The 18868-nt window shown below is 35.8% G+C and overlaps 4 protein-coding genes across 7 annotated transcripts; 1 reads left to right on the forward strand and 3 right to left on the reverse strand.

Annotated features, from left to right (window-relative positions):
- Nucleotides 1–377: 377 nt before the first annotated feature.
- LOC149725103 (uncharacterized) lies at nt 378–9073 on the reverse strand. Its single transcript, XM_089892700.1, has 10 exons — nt 8916–9073; nt 8169–8324; nt 7435–7626; nt 6600–6852; nt 5422–5497; nt 4452–4718; nt 3284–3490; nt 2825–2933; nt 2045–2313; nt 378–1822 (listed from the first exon to the last, which is right to left on the reverse strand). Exons 1-10 carry the CDS (start codon nt 8965–8967, stop codon nt 551–553), a joined length of 2853 nt encoding a protein of 950 aa, XP_089748826.1. The 5' UTR covers nt 8968–9073; the 3' UTR covers nt 378–550.
- On the forward strand, nt 2115–14363 carry LOC149725104 (uncharacterized). 3 transcript variants are annotated; one of them, XM_089892718.1, is made up of 6 exons: nt 2115–2281; nt 8876–8975; nt 10575–10712; nt 11396–11537; nt 11953–12063; nt 12893–14363. In XM_089892718.1, exons 4-6 carry the CDS (start codon nt 11441–11443, stop codon nt 14155–14157), a joined length of 1473 nt encoding a protein of 490 aa, XP_089748844.1. In that variant the 5' UTR covers nt 2115–2281; nt 8876–8975; nt 10575–10712; nt 11396–11440; the 3' UTR covers nt 14158–14363. The 3 variants fall into 3 exon arrangements, with proteins under 3 accessions (XP_089748844.1, XP_089748846.1, XP_089748845.1); XM_089892720.1 differs by having other exon boundaries at nt 11995–12063; XM_089892719.1 differs by lacking the exon at nt 10575–10712.
- Nucleotides 14364–14628: 265 nt separating this feature from the next.
- On the reverse strand, nt 14629–16472 carry LOC149725105 (ataxin-1-like). Its single transcript, XM_089892734.1, has 3 exons — nt 16340–16472; nt 15810–15997; nt 14629–15376 (listed from the first exon to the last, which is right to left on the reverse strand). Exons 1-3 carry the CDS (start codon nt 16398–16400, stop codon nt 15170–15172), a joined length of 456 nt encoding a protein of 151 aa, XP_089748860.1. The 5' UTR covers nt 16401–16472; the 3' UTR covers nt 14629–15169.
- Nucleotides 16462–18859, reverse strand: LOC149725106 (uncharacterized protein C18orf19 homolog A-like). 2 transcript variants are annotated; one of them, XM_089892731.1, is made up of 4 exons: nt 18724–18859; nt 18060–18486; nt 17595–17727; nt 16462–17219 (listed from the first exon to the last, which is right to left on the reverse strand). In XM_089892731.1, exons 2-4 carry the CDS (start codon nt 18482–18484, stop codon nt 16941–16943), a joined length of 837 nt encoding a protein of 278 aa, XP_089748857.1. In that variant the 5' UTR covers nt 18485–18486; nt 18724–18859; the 3' UTR covers nt 16462–16940. The 2 variants fall into 2 exon arrangements, with proteins under 2 accessions (XP_089748857.1, XP_089748858.1); XM_089892732.1 differs by having other exon boundaries at nt 18604–18757.
- Nucleotides 18860–18868: the final 9 nt, after the last annotated feature.

An 18868-nucleotide genomic window follows, 5' to 3' on the forward strand; every position in this document is an offset into this window, starting at 1 on the left:
TACATATTACACCCGCGTCCGATTTATACACCTTGTACCCTCTTACGAGTTACCCCGTATGTGACTTGGTAACTTAATGAATATAACTTCTGTATTCTCGCGTTGCGGGGCAATGACAGTCGTTATAACACCGGTGTTAAGTTTCATACACCTCATGCCCGCTTACGAGTTACCATGTGTGTCACTTTATATTAGTAATTAATATTTTTTATTGGTCAATTAAAATACGTATACAGCAGTCGTAAAGCAGAGACAGTACAGAAGTATTGCAGTATATAAATATGGTTGATATTCAAATACACAGTGATTAACTATTTCATGTGAAATTTTGGGCAGTAAACTGAACTGCGCCACATTTTCCGTTCAATTGTATACAGTTTTAAATTTGTTTTTAATTTTTTAAGAATTTACTTAAAAGATATAATTGCAGTTGGTAATTCAATACAGCTTTTAACACTTTTATCATGCCGAAAAATATGACATGCGGAATGTGAGTTCGAATCCCGGTCAAGTAAAGAAAAATATAAAAGTTTTTACAACGTTTGGATATTTAAGTCGTCGATGTCAACATCTGGGTTTCGGTTATTTCGGTTTGCATTGTAGTTTCCGGCGGGTTTTCTGGTGTTTTTGTGACTTTTCTTTCGAGGCCGAACACTTTTCTTGCTTCGTCGAAGCCGGATTCGTCGCTGGGTGTCGCTGGAGAATTAAAACTATAATATACTCGTCCCCATATGTGAGCACATACTGAGAGCACTCCACAGTTCATTGCAGCGCAAGTAAGAGCCAGTAGCTCGAATGTTCCAGCGCTTATTGTACCCGGGATGTAAAAGTTAATGAAAAACGATACAATTACGGGAATCCATGTAAAAAACTCAATCGTTGAGAAACACATAGGAAAACGAAGCGTTTTCGATTTGCGAAGTCGTTTTCTGCTGCTACGACGACGTCGTGTTGAGCAAAGTACATTAACTATTGTCCCGATTAGACAATATGTCACCAACACCAGTGCGGATATCAGCAAGAATACAGAGAGTCGGTCCGCTTCACCTCCACCGGTGGTGCCCGGTTTAATAAATACCAATGGCATGCACGAATCGCTGTGAGAATAGAACCCGAAAGTCCCGAGAACCTTCAGCCCAAGAGTTGGGGCGTTTTGGTTCACAAACTCTGCGAAATTCTCCCATGAAAACATCGGTGCATTGAATTGAACTTGACCGGAGATGGAAGCTACTTTCCCGGCAAGGTTCACCGCGAACTCTTGATCTGCTACTTCGCCAGGAAGAATAGTTTGTGCGCTTGAGATATTTACCCACGCGTGCGTTTGCATTCCAGATGTCCATACCAGAATAGCTGTTGTAACTGGAACCCAAATCACAACCAACAAAGCAAAAGTCACGCTTAACCATAGCTTTGACAACCCCGCTTGTCTAGGGGGCTTTCCAGTGACGTCATGATGACGTTTTCCACAGAAAGTACTAACACTAAGTATAGATACATATGCTGCAAGCGCGAACCACGAAACGAAGATTGTAACGCAGCAAATCGAACCGACAGCGGAGCAACCTAAACTAACTCTCCATTCATATTTAGGAACATAACATGGCGAAGATTCATCGCCGTCTTGCAACAATACAAAAGCAAGACACCCGCTGAAAAGTGCCTTGGACATCGAGACGGTTGAATAGAACACGCTCTCTTGCAGTAAGGCAAGGAAATATTTACTACATCCAGCCCTGGAGAGTGAAAGTGTGTTCGCAATCGCTACTATGAGGCCGAAGCAATTCCCAAGGAAACCAGAGGCAGAGAGAACGATGAGAAAAATCTGAAAAACATTTAAGTTTATTTTTACATAACATATTATGATATAGTGGGGTGGGGCAAGATGGGACACCATTTTATTTTCTTGTCGTATTCCGTAGTAAACAAAGAACATTGAAAGAATTATAAAACCGTATCATTGCGACCCCCATAGACTGCTGTTAAAATCAAAACATAACCAGGATATTTTAGTATTTTATAATTTTTTGTTATAATATATTTCTACCTGTACGGCTAGATTTTCCAATAAACTGTAGTTTCCTGTCACCCCAGATAACTCAAGCGACGTTTTCACTTTCGAATCACAGTCATCTGTGACATCACAGTCAAAAGCGGAAGTCCCGCCACCGGTGCAAGATAATGGTCGAATAAACGAGCATTGTGACGTCATCTCGTCCGCTCCATTGGGACAGTTCCTGGTTCCATCGCAAGCCTCTATGACGTCATAAGTGAACTCAGTCACGTGAGTTGAAATGTTGAGTTCTCTTGATAAACCTGCGTGAGACAATTTATTGCGTGTTATACTTAAATACAATACTCAATACTCAATACACAATTTATTTTAACGTAAAATAGGAATTAGAAGAAATGCTATTTCAAGTAGGCCATGTAAAACACCTAAACTTATTTGCGTTGTGTGTGTGCGAAAGGTGTCCCATGTTACCCCGCACTACCACAACAGTGTTTTCTGGTTTACAAACACCTAAATTTATTTGCGTATCGCGTATAGTAAGATGGGACACCTTTTCATTCTATTTTGTCCTCCCGTTTTTAGTAAACAAAGAACATTCAAAGAATTTTAAACCCTATTCTCACGACTCCCATAGACTGTTGTTAATTGTTTTAAACAGGATGTGTGCGAAAGGTGTCCCATGTTACCCCGCAGTACTATACAACAGTGTTTTATGGTTTACTAACGCATCGAGTATATGACATTGCGCTAAAACAACTAAACACTATTATAGCTTAGTCTTAGTGGCTGGAATGTTTCGGAGTATATACTTACTTGTGTAGCATGGATATCGAGTCGGACAATCCATTTCGTCTTCGTTATTGTCGCAATCCCACACGCCATCGCACGGGCGAACTATTTTCATCGGATTGTTCTTACTTTCCTATAAAGTCGTTACGGGTTAAGTTTCAGCACTTTTACTTCTATACGCTCAAAAGTACGATTTCACTTTTTGTCTTTTTTACAAGAGAAACTTTGTAATTTCGCACATATGAGGATATTTATTGTAAAAATGCTTTAGTAAAATCTAACATTTCATTAGTAAAGACTTTTAAAACACATTGTTTAATCTTTATGTGGTAACGCGCATATCGGTATAGCACAGACGTGTGGGGAATATAAGTTATATTCATTCGTTTAAGTCTTACGGCGTATAGAAGGCCATGGGGTTTGGCATTTAGGCCACATTTGGCGTAGGAAAATGCAGTACCAACTTATTAAAACATATAGTACCGTATGGTTGCATTTATATCCATGCTCTGGGTCCAGGAGTTTACAAAACGCTGGTAAACTTGAATTGCCATCATCACCAAAGCATGAAGTATCGCATTCGTCGACACCAAACAAGCATTCAGGGCGACCGTCGCACATTCGTGCTTTTTGCATCCGAAATGAACCGTCTATGCTTATACAGTCTATCACCGCGGCAGCTTCAGAAACCTATAGAATTACGTAGTTTTGTATAGCCGCATAATATTATTGAAAACTGTAACGCATAGTATAGTAGGGTGGGGGAAGATGGGATATCTTTTCATTAGATTTTCTCGTTCAATTTAGTAGTAAACAAAGAACATTCAAAGAATTATAAAACCGTATCCTCACGACTTCCGTACACTTATATGAAAATAGAATAAAAAAGTGTCCCATCTTCCCCACCTTCACTACATATACATTACTGAAGGCTGTGTCATTAGTTCGTGGTGGCATGCCACCTTGAAACGTAAACATATCAGAAAAAACGTCATGAGTTTAGCATTTATTCCATCATTTAATTAAGTTACCGTCATGGGAGGTTGCAATGTTTTAGCTTTTGTTGCGACAAATTAATCATCGAAACTACTCGAGTTTCCTTTGCTTCCTACTTAAGTTTTCTCACAAACAAAATGCGCAAGTATTTGTAATCGATCACTTTATAAGTAAACTTCTAAAATTAGAATCAATACGATACTGATATTGATTTGTAGACCGTAAGTCTACATTTAGACCGAATTTGAACTAGCTACGTAGTCGTTAAATTATTTATCTAACTGGCAAAAACGCGAAAGCTTTCCATGACGTCATCGCCTCCACTTTATACACGTCCAGGTGTATGGTTCATGTTACAACACATCCCGTATCAAAAAGTGCTTAGGTGGAATTATGTAAAAACCAAATGACGTAATCACATAATACAAATTTTAAGGAATCAAATTACATTATTTTTTAAGATCAGATTAATTTAAAAAGCGAAAAGAAGGCATTAAGCAGCAAAACAACGTTAAAACACGCTATAAGGGTAAAAAGTAAGTAACGAATAAACGCGTGGCTACTATAAGTTCACATTACAGTCAGAATTAAGTCATATTGTTGTATTTTATTAAAACAAACTAAAATATAATGAGAATAAAGTGCGTGGACTTACCTCACGCGGTAGGCAAACGTCGTGACGTAGCTTCCGGTCCAAGTTGTCGCAAATTTTCGAGGTTTTAACACATTTCCCGCCACTTTCCTGTTCTATGCAAATTTCTCCAGTTTCGCAGTTTTTGCACGAGGAGTTGTAGTTTCTTGTTGCCACCCATAAGTTAGGTCGCTTGACATTGTCACAGATCCGACGTATTGAATCGGAATATGGAATTTGGCAAAGGCATTCGTCGGATAAGTCCGGACAGTCGATTATACCGTCACAAACCTGTAAAATATTACTCCAATTGAATAATAGTACTAGGATAGACGGGATATCGTTATACCACATAATATCCACATATCCTGATCGTGTTTTAAACAATTAACAACGGTCTATGGGGGTCGCGACAATAGGGTATTTCAATTCTTTAAATGTTCTTTGTTTACTATCAAACGGGACAAGAAATAGTATAAAAAGGTGTCCCATCTCCCCCCCCCCCAGCCTACTATATAGTACTGTAGGGTAGGATGGATATCGTTATAGAACATAATATTTAGCATTTCCGAACTTGTATTTACAATACTCTTTAAGAGTCGTGTGGTTCTATGATTCTCTAAATATTTTATAAAGTTCGTGCCTGTTATATAACAAGAGCACGCTCGCTTTTGGTAATCAATGCCCAGCTGTATTCTCATAAGATTGCAAACGACATACGAATTATATTTTCAGTTGTATTTACTAGGCTGGGGAAAAATGGACAACTATTCATTCTATTTTCAGATAACATTAAAGAATTTTAAAACCGTATTCTCACAACTTCCATATACTGTTGTTAATTGTTTAAAACACGATTAGGCTATTTGGATATTATGTGCTAAAGGTGTCCCGTCCCCCCACTAATATATATGCATGTTAGTTTAATGACCAATACAGGATATATATTCGCATGCTCATATTCAAAGTAGAAGCACTGTCACACATGGTTTACCTGGTTATGAAATATTGATACGGATACGTTCGGATCAATACATCTGAAGTATTCAGAACTTGTTGCTTGATCGAAGCTGCATTGAAAAAAAAGTTAAATGTTTCTAGTGCTATGATTGTGATGTATTGAACAAAACGTTGTTTTTTACAACTTTGCAAGACCTAAAACTGAAAAGCGTAAGACAGCGCCTCGTTTTTTTGTGTGTAATTGGAAAAATATGTATATATGTGAAAAAATGTTCTGCCTATGTGGAAAAGTATGCTCAAATGTGATTTAAAAATACCACGTTTTTAAAACGAAACACTTTCAGAAAAAAAAACATTTCCCTACATGATTGTGTGTCTTTCCGTTCCAGCATGCTTTGTTACCATTATGTACTATAACATAGCCATCTCATCCATTACGTTACTCATCTACAATTTCCATTACGTAATTGCGCTTTGAAACCAACACCCACGGGTTTACCCATGTCAAGCTATGTAAACATGGTTGTCTCGCTTGTTGACAAGCTAAATTACGTCATATAAATATTCATGTACTTCAAACACCCTTAGTTATAAAGAAAAGCGCAATGTTTATATAAAACACCTGCCAAATTGGACTTTCAAGTGCTAACCAACTTCAGGGTTATGTTTTACGCAATATATACTAAAAACATATTTTTGTAGGGTGGGGGAGATGGGAAACCTTAAGCAGATAATATTCAAATATCCTCATGGTGTTTTAAACAATTAGCAACGATATATAGTAGGGTGTGGGAAGATGGGACACCTTTAGCAGATAATATCCAGATATCCTGATCGTGTTTTAAACAATTAACAACGGTCTATGAGAGTCATAAGGACATAGTTTCATATTTCTCTGAATGTTCTTTGTTTACTACTAAATGGGACGGAAAAATAGAGTTAAAAAGTGTCCCATCTTCCCCCATCCTACTATATATATATATATATATATATATATATATATATATATATATATATATGGGATTCGTGAGGATACGGTGTTATAGTTCTTTGAATGTGCTTTGTTTATACCAAATTGGACGAGAAAATAGAATAAAAAGACGAATATGATAGCGAAGATTAAGACAAATGCGCATTTTAATAAGATATATGAACTAAAGCAATGAAACAACAGTTGGTAAATGAAAAACAAAAACTATTTAATATTAATACCTTGTTTGATTCGTCGGTTTTCCGACTTCTCGTTCATCAGATTTATCTTCGCAATCGATTTTTCCATCGTTGAGCATTTCATTTGGTAATATGCAAGTTTGGAAATGTTTGTACACTTGACATTTAAACCCAAAACCAATCTGTGCCTCGTCCCGGTCATTCATACAGTCTTGTACTCCGTCGCAAAACTTGTACCTTGGTACGCAGTAGGGATTCGTGTAATTGTAGCTTGTAAAATCACCACGCTTAGAATCTGTGGTGCGGTTTGAAATATATGAGTTTGATACAATTTTTTTGGGGGGCATTTGCTATACAGGTGCTAATTTAAATATTTAAGAGTTTTTATTCTATTTTATATGGGTGAGGTCCTTGTCGAAGACCTGGGATTTAGACCAGATTTTTGTCCAATAATACACATTATCATATGTTTAAAAGATAGTGCTGCGAAAGCATTGGCTCCCAATAAAAATGTATCGGTGTTAAGATATTTGTTGTAATTTGTTGGTAATGTAATTTCTGTCTTATGTCGAGCTGGCATGCTGTTTATAAAAAAGTGGTTCGCAGAATATGCGAAAAATTTAAATGATTTAGTTCCAGGTTTTGAAATGCAATCGGCATGACCATATCACCACATAAGCGCAATGCGGTTTTAATTAAGAATGCAATCTATACAGCATTAAATACGCTTTTGCCTTGTCGATCGTATAGAATGCAATCTAATACACACTTCATATTTTCCAAGGCTTAAAATCCCCACTTCAAATTCGAAATTGCACCTATACCACTTTTGCTACATTAATTCAAAATATTCTTAACGTATATATAAGCTTCTTACCTGGACCGTAGCAGGAAAAGAACTTTTCTCCGTACCCTACACACCCAATTTCGTCGCTGCAATCGTAACAGTCTGGGTAACCGTCGCATTTTTTGTTCTTAGTTAAATACAGCTGACCACTGTCACATGTGAACCAATCTTTGGCCGGTACATTTGCTTTCGATTCTTCGTCAATAATTTTGTATTGCTCATCTGCAAGTAAAAGACGATTTCTGATATCGAAACTCACATATTTCAGCGCTAGACAATCTTATGCGCTTTTTTCATAATTTGTATTATAAATGGTAGGGTTTAAGGTGTCCCATTTTACCCTATAGTATTATATTCATGACATGATTAGTAGAATCGATTTGTACAGCGATTTTTTACAATTACTCCGAACGTAAGCTTAAACCTCTAGCCTGTCAACTGAAAAGCTTACTAAACAATAGGGATTAGGCTAATAGTTTAATGGGTAACACAACACCCTACGCTCTAAATGGGTTTTCGTGAGAAACAAACAAAATGCTAGGCCATGGTCCGATTTACGCCGTTCCGCTTATGCAAGTCAACCTAAATTTTTCGTCGCGCTGTGTTAAGGTGGCTGTACACAGTATCCGTTTTGTCTGTTTTGTCCGGATTTCGCTGCAACATGCGGAATTGGACACGGGTTTGCATACTTCGCATGCCGGAAACTGTGTACAGCCACCTTTAGAATTTTGGCCAAAAAATTTGTGTGTAAAACATGCCCATACCGATGTCATATTGATCATTATCGTAGGTGTAGTCTTCGTCGTCAGTAGAACTGGTAGTGTACGCGCTACCATATTCACCATAATTTGAATAGCTTGAATCGGTCGTATGTAATGCTGGTCGAACTGTTGCGTTACTTGGATCAGTCACTTCTTGCGCTGTGTTGTTCATCAACAAATGTTTAATTAAGTTTTATAATAAGTTTAAAACCTAATTAGAATAACGAGATAGTTTTGTTGGCATTTTGATAAATTAGAGCATTGTTTACACACAGCACCCGTTGTGTAAATCAAATTAGTAAGGTCTATAAATGTACGAAGCGCTCGCTGTGGCTCCTTTTACAAAGCATGACCTTTGCCATTGAACCCGCACAAGCGATTTTGTAGTGCCCAAGAGAGTAATATAAAATCGTTTGTTGCTCACATTTAGGAAAAGTTATGTAACACTTTATTAGAAGTAGCCGATTCATATTGTAGGGTGGGGGAAGTTGGGACACCTTTTCATTCTACTTTTTCGTCCCTTTTAGTAGTAAACAGAGAACATTCAAAGAATTCTAAAACCTCTCCCATAAACGGTTGCTAATTGTTTAAAACACGACCAGAACATTTGGAAATTATGTGCTAAAGGTGTTCCGTTTTTTCCCATCCTACTCTATGTGTATGGTGCATTTTTATAGATTATATATTTATAATTAAACGTCTTTTAACAGGTGCAAATCGGGCAAATGCAGCAGAATATAAAACTCTTACCTTTATTCGTTTGAATCATCAATAGAACAGATACGAGCAAAGATATGAACATTGTTAAAGGTATTTAATTGCTACAAAATTATATTTCTCTCTTCTTACACTTTTTTAATGCTTTTTTCAAAATCAGAAATCTGAAAAGCAGCAGACATGATTTTTAAATTCTGAATTTAAGTATTTTCAAAAAGAGGAATACAATATTGCAATCTGCCTAGCTTAAACACCTGAAGAGCTAAATAATTTAGGGTATAGATCTTTTTATACTATACCTATCTTGCTAGCCTGACTGCCATGCCTATAGCCAACAAATCAATACCACCTACGTCGCGTTATCTCTCTCTTATTAAACACTGGCCCTGCTACGGCCTACTTGGTATATGTAGGGACCTCGCTAAGGCTTCTGTTTTAAGTGAACGTTAAACCCCGTAGAGTAAGTATGACGTCAGCTTTCATTTTTTCTCGCTGTCTTCGCTCCTTCGTTCGTTCGCTTTAGCAGTTAGGGGAAAAGTACAAAAAACTTATCTTAGGGTTAACCTTATATGGGACTACTGTGAAACGGGATGTACACATCGTACCCTTTTCCGCTAGTTATGATTCAATACAAGTGCGCACGTAATTATGTGATTAAGTAAAGCGCTTGAACTTCTGGCGGACAATATTTTTCGCTCTGTCTGAAAGCATATCCGATTCTCATATATATAGTAGGGCGGGGAAAGATGGGACACCTTTTTATTCTATTTTCTCGTCTCATTTGGTAGTAAACAAAGAATTCAAAAAACTGTGAAACCATATTCTTACGACTACCATAGACCATTGTAAATTGTTTAAAATCCGATCAAGATATTTGGATATTATGTGCTAAAGGTGTCCCATCTTCCCCCGCTCCATATATTCGCCAACTGTGTGCATATATTCGCTAACTGTACCAAGGTCAAAATCAAGTTTCGTTTCAATCAATATCCTGTCTCTTCGGAAATCGAATTCGAAATTTGATTTTATGCAAAGCTTAGCGGCTCTGATATAAAACCGAACGTTGTGGGTTTGTTTTCTTAATAAAACCACAACATTCCAATATAGTGTCGCGAGGGTTTGTTGTGACACTAAATTAACTCTCTATTGCTGCCAACTTTTTAGTCGCTATACCTAAAGCTACCTGCTTTTATATTAAACTGAATAGTTTTGTTATGTAGTCAGCTTAATATAAGCTATACATAAACACAGCTGTTGTGTGCGGATTTTATTTATAGTAGGGTGGGGTAAGATGGATACCGTTTGCTCATAATCTCCTATATTTCTTGATTGCGTTTTTACTTTACAACAACGCTATTTTAGAGTCGTGAGGACACGGTACTATATAAATAATCTTTGTTTGCTACTATGTTACACGATAAAATAGAATAAAAACATGGCCCATCTAAAGTACTCTATAGTAGAATGGGGAAAGATGGGACACCTTTTTATTCTCTTTTCTTGCTCATTTGGTAGTAAACAAATAACATTCAAAGAATTATAAAACAATATCCTCACGACATTCACAGACCATTGTTAATTGCGTAAAACGCGATCAGGATATTCGGACATTATGTACTAAAGGTGTCCCGTCTTCCCCGACACTACTATAGACTACTCACTCACATATTTATCTATCTATTTTACCCGCAGTTAAACGTGCTAGGTAACCGAAAAGCACGCACTGTATTCGTGTATGGGCTAACGATCGTTAGGCTATTGTCCGCTATGAGTTACATCCTGACGACTTATTGAAAATCCATTTAGTAAAAGGAAATGACGACATATTCGGTAGGTACAAAGTTCTCTTACACTTACTATATAGAATAATCTCTGGTGACAAGTATTTAATTATGTCAATAAATTAAATTGGTAACTGAAGCACATTTTAGTTGTAATTTTATTTTAGTCTGGGGGAAGATGGGACACTTTTAGCACATAATATCCAAATATCTTGATCGTGTTTTAAACAATTAACAACGGTCTATGCGGTTTTATAAGTTCTTCGTTTACTAATAAATGGGGCGAGATATAGAATAAAAAGGTGTCCCATCTTTCCCCACCCTACTGTAGTATATATGTTGAAGTAAGATGGTCCACATTTTCATTCTTTTTAATCGACCCATTTGGTAGCGGATTCTTATAGAATTATATATTCGTATCCACACGACTCTAAAATATAGCGTTGTTAACTGATTTGGAAATACGGGATATCATGTGCTATAACGGTATCCATCTTACCCCACTGTACTATATTAGACACATTTTTCACATCATACAGCTTCGGAAATGAGTAAAAATAATTCTAACGTGTTTTAAAATTCTTCACTTTTGTTACACTTATATTTTCAATTGAGATAAAGCGATTTAAACTTTATTTTAAGTGCTCGTTGGTGAAGAGGGTTTAAGTTGGCCTCGCTGTGAATTTCATATTCATATATTGATTTTTAAACGCAGGTCCTTCATTCCTGCAGGTTTGTTCGAGTTAAAGCTGTAAAATTAACTTCGGGCAAAGGGAAATGGGATGTACGTTTATTAAACAAGATTGCGGGTCGCTGATTTTTCTGTTCGTGTGTGTAAGCTTGTTGGTGTTAGAATGCAACGGACAAAGACCAGGTAAATTTTATTTGATAATTTAAAAATCCGCCATAGGAATTTAGAGCATACTATAGGGTGGGGGAAAATGCGACGCCTAATATTCACTCTATTTTCTCGTCTCGTTTGGTAGTAAACAAAAAAACATTGAAAGAATTATTAAATCGTATCTTTGAAATTCGCATAGACCGTTGTTAATTGTTTAAAGTACGATCAGAAATTTTAATGTTATGTGCTAAAGTTTCTCTGTCTTACCCCACCCTACTATATGTTATAGCTGAGAAATGATATATATATTTAACTTAATTAATTTATCTTTTTATGTTGATCTAAATTTACGCTCAATGTCTTATATTAAAAAAATGGACTTAATTCTCGTCTTATGCGCTTCAATAGCTGATAATAGTAAACGACTGTATATATATATTATGGGTAGGTGAAGACGTAGCAATAAATGATGCGTTCAAAAACGTTGTAGCGTCTTTAAGAAACCCGACAAACGGTGACCCAAATGGAGATGTATCGTCACCAAATGCAAACGAAAACCGTAAGTTCATTTACATTTAATAAGTTCACATTCAATTTTACACGTTTAATCGAAACCTTTTTTTTTGGTTTACCTATAGCAGAGTAGGAAAGATGGGTCCCTTTTGGACATAGTATTTAAATATTTTGATCAAGTTTTAAACAATTAACAACGGTCTATAGGAGTCGCGAGGATACGGTTTAATATTTCTTTGAATGTTTTTTGTTTCCTTCAAAAAAATGTGTTTTTGCCTAAACTCTGGCTCTGGGTCAAATGGGTTTCAGACAAGTAGGCTTAAAGCTAAGCTAGTTAATCTAAATTGAAATATTTATAATATTTTTTTATGTAAACATTTTAATCAGGGCACCCAATGTTTCCAATAGCGGTAAAAATGTTAAATTTTTAATTAGCTGCGGTTTACTTTCGGGAAATATTTTAATTCTGTATCGAACTTTGATGAATTAAGCCATAACAAAATATTTGATGTAGTAAGATTTTAAACCTGTTTTAATTAAATTTGAAGTATTAGACAGTGTAAACTTAAAAGTCTATAATCCCTATATAGTAGGGTGGGGAAAGATGGAACATCTTTCTTCTGTATTCTCGTCCCATTTGGTAGTAAACAAAGAACATTCAAAGAATAATAAAACTGTATTCTTAAGACTGTTATAGATCGTTGTTGTTTGTTTAAAACACGATCAGAATATTTGGATATCATATGCTAAACTGTCCCGTCTTCCCCACTCAAAAATACATGGTTTACCTTTACGATTTGTGTTATGGTATGTGACAAAAATATTGTACAATATTTAGTAAAACATCTGTATAATCTGTTAAAAATCTGCTTTAGTTAAAATACCGCCAGATGCTCCCATATCCGAGTTACCTCCGAAAAGAAGATTTCCACCTCCGGAGTCGAATCCTACATCTCTGGAGGACAAATTAGATGATGTTGTGATTGAAGACAACAAACAACCTAAAGAAATCGATCCAATTGTTCCGAAAGAGACGCAGAAACAAAAACCTGAGGCTTTAGAAACTTCTGAAAATGATTTAACGCCTGAAATACCTGCGGAAGTTAAAGATAAAATTCCACCAGAATCTGAAACTGTACAACCGGGAGAAAATGATGATTTTACTCCAAGTGATAATACTGTTAACCCCGAAATGGATAACTTGAATGAAGAAAGTCCAGAGAAGCCACCAGTTCAGATACCAGACCCACCTTTGGATGCTACTGACCAAATTTCGGATAATAACTTTGGGGAAAATATGGATAGTGAGCCAAACAGTGAGGTTCAAACTAAAAAAAATAATGATGGTCTTGAGAAGAATGATCCGAATAATGTTAAACGAGATGCAGATTCAAGTGATCTTGAAGAGACGAAGGATCCTGTTCCACCTGATGATGGTGATGGAGTTGGTACGGATGACAACAATGCCACAGAACAAGACGCCAACCAAATAAATGAAAATGATAAAGTAACAGAAGACGAAGAAACATTAGAAAACAAGGATGAAATAACAGAAGAACCTAATGAAGTTTTGCCGAAAAAGCTAGAGCTTACAGACGGCGACGTTGAGACGGAGGATTCCGATTATGAAGGTACGGATGAAACTGAGGAGACTGAAAATCCTGATCCGGAATCGAAGTCTGAAAATCTTGGAAGTGAAGAAGACGATGCGGAAAATATATATGATGACGTAACTGAAGACCCTTCTGATGACTTAGATACAGAAAACGTAACGGAACAAGATGTCAATCAAACGAATGTCACAAATGGAGAAGAGGGTGGTATTTTGCTAAATACGACTGATGTAACTAATGTGAACACGACCATGAATGGGACCGGGGAAATTGACTTTTCTCCCGGGAATCCGGAGACCGATGGCTGGTGGACGGAAAACTCACGAACCGGGGCATGCATTATTATCTTTGGTGTTGTTATCATGGGTGTAATGACCGCTTGCGTGCAGAGAAAGGGTTACTGCAAATGTTTTAGCGATTATGAAGACGTGGAAACGCGGGGGCTAGCTGCGACAGGGAGACCTGATTACCAACACAATAACGGGAACCCAAACTTCTATAAAAACGATGCATATGACCCATTGTAAAAGTAAATGCCTGATTGTTCTATTTCCAAACCAGCGTGATAGCTTTAGAGTTAGTCATTTATTTAGAATGTTTAACGCCCGAATTATGGCAAAGATAAAGTATAGCTCCTTTCATTGTGCTTTAACAATTAGTAATTTAATGTAAAATTTTATTTGCGCTATGTAAAACTTGCTTTACTCTAAATAAACCAAAACTTTATCTCAAATATGGGCACCAAAAACGAAGCAGCAACAAAATAAAAGATTTAACAATCTGGATATTTTGTCTCAGTTAGACATTTTTGTCCTAGTGAGGAATTTTGTTCTAGTGAGAAACATTTTTGTTCCAGTGAGTAATTTTTAGCCAAGTGAGATATTATGTCCAAGTGTTAGATTTTGACTCAGTTTTCTTCTCGTGGGACCCATTTTAATATATTTTTATATTTTTCTTGCGGATAAACATAACTTTGTTACAAAAACTTTTACCATTAGTACAAGATTTCGACTTTATTATATCCCATTTTCGTGTATACTCATTCACAAAATATATAACTTAATTCTGAAGCAGTAAACATCAACCAATAAAAGTAATTGTATATAATACCAAGATACACAATACTTCTGATCAGGACACAAAACAAATTCATAACAATCATTATATAGTTTGATGCTCCAACCCAGTGGTCACTCATTGGGTATAATTTAACTGTTACACAAAAAAATAATAGTTTTAACAATCTTGTCACAAATACAGTCTTTTTTAAACTTAATCTAGGCTGCGGTTTACAACGTTCCGCACGTTAGCGTGTCCAAAATAGAATGACCGAGAAAAATTAAGGTTATCCAGATTTCAGACACTGCAGAACCCGGATGTTTGCTAGATGCAATTCAACGCACACACAGACACAACAAAGAATACGTAACATAATAAATTTCATTATAACCATTATCTAAAAGAAAACCTTAATACAAAAACTCAGCCACACATACACAGTGATAAAGCAAGGCTGTGATTAAAAACAATAAAAATGGTTTAACTAGCCACGATTCGCGATGTAGCAGCAGTAGGAGTTGGCTGTGAATCTGAAGCTCGCTTTGACGTCAACGAAGCACATATGTCACCTACTGATAGCGGTCGGCACGGTAATTTATATCTTTGTATGGATTGCTCTGGTGCTACAGAACACCATCCTTTTCCATATACAAAGAAAGGATGTTCGACAGGAGCTTCTACAGTGATCTATAGTAAAAAAATAACATTGAAATGTTGTATAGATTCTTAGGCAACTTATACTGTTTTGTAAATTTCATGTTATGTTGAAACTTTGCTGCCATTTTAAGTGATTTATATTCTGTTTTGTTAATGTTATATAAAAGCGCTTCCAAAATAGGTTTTGTATCGCGAGATATTGGAGCAGGCATTTCAATATGGTTTTAATGTTATATAAACATGACAAATGGAAATGGCTTAACTTGTTGGATGTCATAGAGGTAGCAAATGAAGCTGAATACTTTCGATTTAACTCCTTAGCACTTTAATTAAAAAAATAGAAAAAACATAGTGTTTTAATATATTTCATATTACTAAAAATTACATTAAAAATTTGGTCTTTTAGACAACATTAAAGAGTATTAGGGCAATACTAAAAAGAAAATAATGTTTAATTTATTACTTGTAATTTTTCATGACCAACAAAGAAACAAAGCAAAGCCATTGATCTTGTTTCGTCGATGTCTATTTTTGCCACCGTGCTCACGTCAAGCTTGAGGTCAGAGGTCAACTCGGTACTTCGTTGGAAATCTTCAACGCATAAATCTTCCACTTGTTTTATTTGACCGCTCGCTAACTGGATCAGAGCACCTGTGAAAAAAAAGTCAATTTTTTTATAAAAAACTTTAAGTTTTTGGTTAGTAAAGGGCAAGAGCACCTGTGGAGAGAAAAAAAGACAATTATTTAATAAAAAGTCAAAGGTTTAAGTCTTGTATTCCAAACTGCAGAATACAACATAAATAAAGTATTTTTTTATTTTATGATAAAAAACACGCTGTAATATTTACCCTGATAAAGCCGACGTACGAGAAGTTAAATGTCAGTACATAAACAAATGCCAGAAAAGCTTTATAAAGTTAAGTTTTTTTATTTGTCTGGCAGAGTGGCAGCAACCGTTTTATATATGCTGTAAAAAGGTTTTTCATGACTTACCTTTTTCAAAGTGTGCAGGGTATAGTCCTGTGTTTGGACCGTTTGATGCATCAGTAGCCATCTTGATTATTTTGTTGATTTTAGTGCAAAAATATGAACATGTTACTAACTTATAAACCTAGTCTGCAGAAAAGTTAAATAAAAATGAATTATTAAAACAGTGTTTCATTTGGAACCAACCATTTAGCCCAAATTGCCAAGAACTTTAAATAATAGAGTGAAATTAAAATATATCAGTTGCGATTACATTTGCTGAATGTTTAAAAGAAAAAGACAAACAAATTTATATAGGTAGAGTACTTTTAAATGCCTTTAAATTAGCAGCACAGAATTAATCTTAACAGTGCAACAATAACAATAAAGCATTATAAGTAAATAATATTACAAAAATTAGAAATTATTTTAACTTAAACTCGTTCTAAATCCGCTGATTTTTAGCTTGCTGCATTTTCAAAACTGCTCTAAATAAACAGATGTAAATAAAGCTTGTAGCTTAGCATAAGATTTAAGCAGTAACTTTGTTAAATTTCATTACATGCAGTTGCATATGCAGAACTCAAGTAGGCTCTCTGTACTGTAGTAAGTCCATTAACAAAACATGTTAAGTTCTTTTTTTCTGGTGTATTCCATTTCGTTTATCATTTACTCTTCCATTTCGCTTATCACTTGCACGTTTTGAGTTTCGATATTTTGTGTACCGGTCACGGTATCTGGTCGTGGTTCTGTCAATTCTATGTTTCATAATCTTGCTCTGTGTCTCCACCAGCTGACCAACTGTTGCTGATTTTGGGGGTGGCTTGAGAAATCCTATCCGACGTAAATATTGAACTGCGTACATTGTCCCAAATAGAGTGACAGGATACCGTACTGGCTTTGCCAACTGTAAAGAAGTAATAAAGACTATTATTAACCAGTTCAAAGTGTTTTTGCCTGTACTTTCAAATCAACCTGTGGATTATGGCAGGTAAACATGTAATTTTCTTTATAAAAGTTTGGTAATGCACGCCATAACTTGTTCCCCCATGCAATTAACTTCTTACACAATAGAGATCTTGTTAGGAACTGCCATATTTGAAGTTTAGGTTAAACTTAAAATCTTTAAACAAAATTGGTCAGTTGTTTGGGTTATACAGTTTCAGGTTTAATGGACTTAGGTTTAAACACTAAATCCAAAATTTATTCTTATGCTGTGCCATAGGACTATTACCATGCAAAACAGAGTAGGCTTACATATATTAAGAGATTAGAAGCTTACCTCATAAAGTAGATAAGCCATCAGATAGGTACTTGCGCCAGAGTTTTTAATTTTTTCCGTGTAGGAAAAACCCCAGCGTTCTAGGAATTCAAACAATCCAATATTTTCAAGAAAAGGAATGACATCAAGACCCCTGTAATGTAAAATAGAATTATATTTATTGTATAACATAACTAATATATAGTTACAGACTGCTAGTCTGCAGAGTATGTCAGGTGCACAAGCTATTTTATTTACAAACTTTTGGTTATTCACGCCATTATTTGTCCCACGCACACCAATTAATTAAGCAATAAAAAATACAAATTAAACTAAGTAGGATTTCGTAACATAGTTTGGAAATGTAAACGTAATTGAACCTCAAAATGTACAGTCTGAGGCGTTTTAACCAAATGATGAAATGTGATCTTCCATTTAAACTGTGATTAATTCCCAATAAAAGAGATAGGAAATTATTGTGCATACCTACTGACAGCAAAGTAAAATGTTCCTGCCCAAAACACAGACGTTACAAGATGGACGCTGACCATGACTACTCCATACTGTCTGAGCAAAATTTTAAACTTAGCAGTGATTCCCAAGGATTTATCCTTCAATATTGCTTGCAAATCATCATGTTGTGTTTCGGGTGGTTTCTCAGTTTTGTTGCGCAACACTGCTTGGGTCGAGAAAGTTTTCTTTGTCGTTGGAAGCTGTAACTGTGACTTATGTAGAAAAGATGAATTTGGATAAAAATTAAAAGTCCGAGAGATATCTTGATAAATGCTTCCTAATTTATAAGGGGTGGCAACTTGGGTATCTCCCTTAGGTTTCCATAATCCACATCTTGAGTGCAGAATTCGCACACAGAGTCGGCCATGAACTTGTTGTCTGAAGTAACAAGCCAACATTTCTAGAAAATACAAATTTTCACATATAACAAAAATGACTTGTGTATTAAATTGTAGACATTCATTTGACAATTTATAAATACTACAACGAATTTCTATGGGCTTTGTAGGCTAAATACCTGAAAATTAATAGTATAGCTTCTACTTTAGCACAGCAATGCTTAGTTGTGACTGTAAACTGGCTAAAACTACTGACATTTAAGATAGTTACGGGGAAAATAGGACAACAGCCATATTACCTGGACGTTACATCACTCGCTTCATCATCACGTACATGCAGTGTTTGTTGTTACCAATATATCTAATCGTGCTTCTCTCAAATGCTACATGCGTAGAAAAAGGTTCGCCATAGTGCGAGAGAATAGAATTCCAGTGTGTAAAAGT

This window comes from Ciona robusta, chromosome 14, assembly GCF_009617815.1.
Source record: "Ciona robusta chromosome 14, ASM961781v2".
NCBI classification, from domain to species: Eukaryota; Metazoa; Chordata; class Ascidiacea; order Phlebobranchia; family Cionidae; genus Ciona; species Ciona robusta.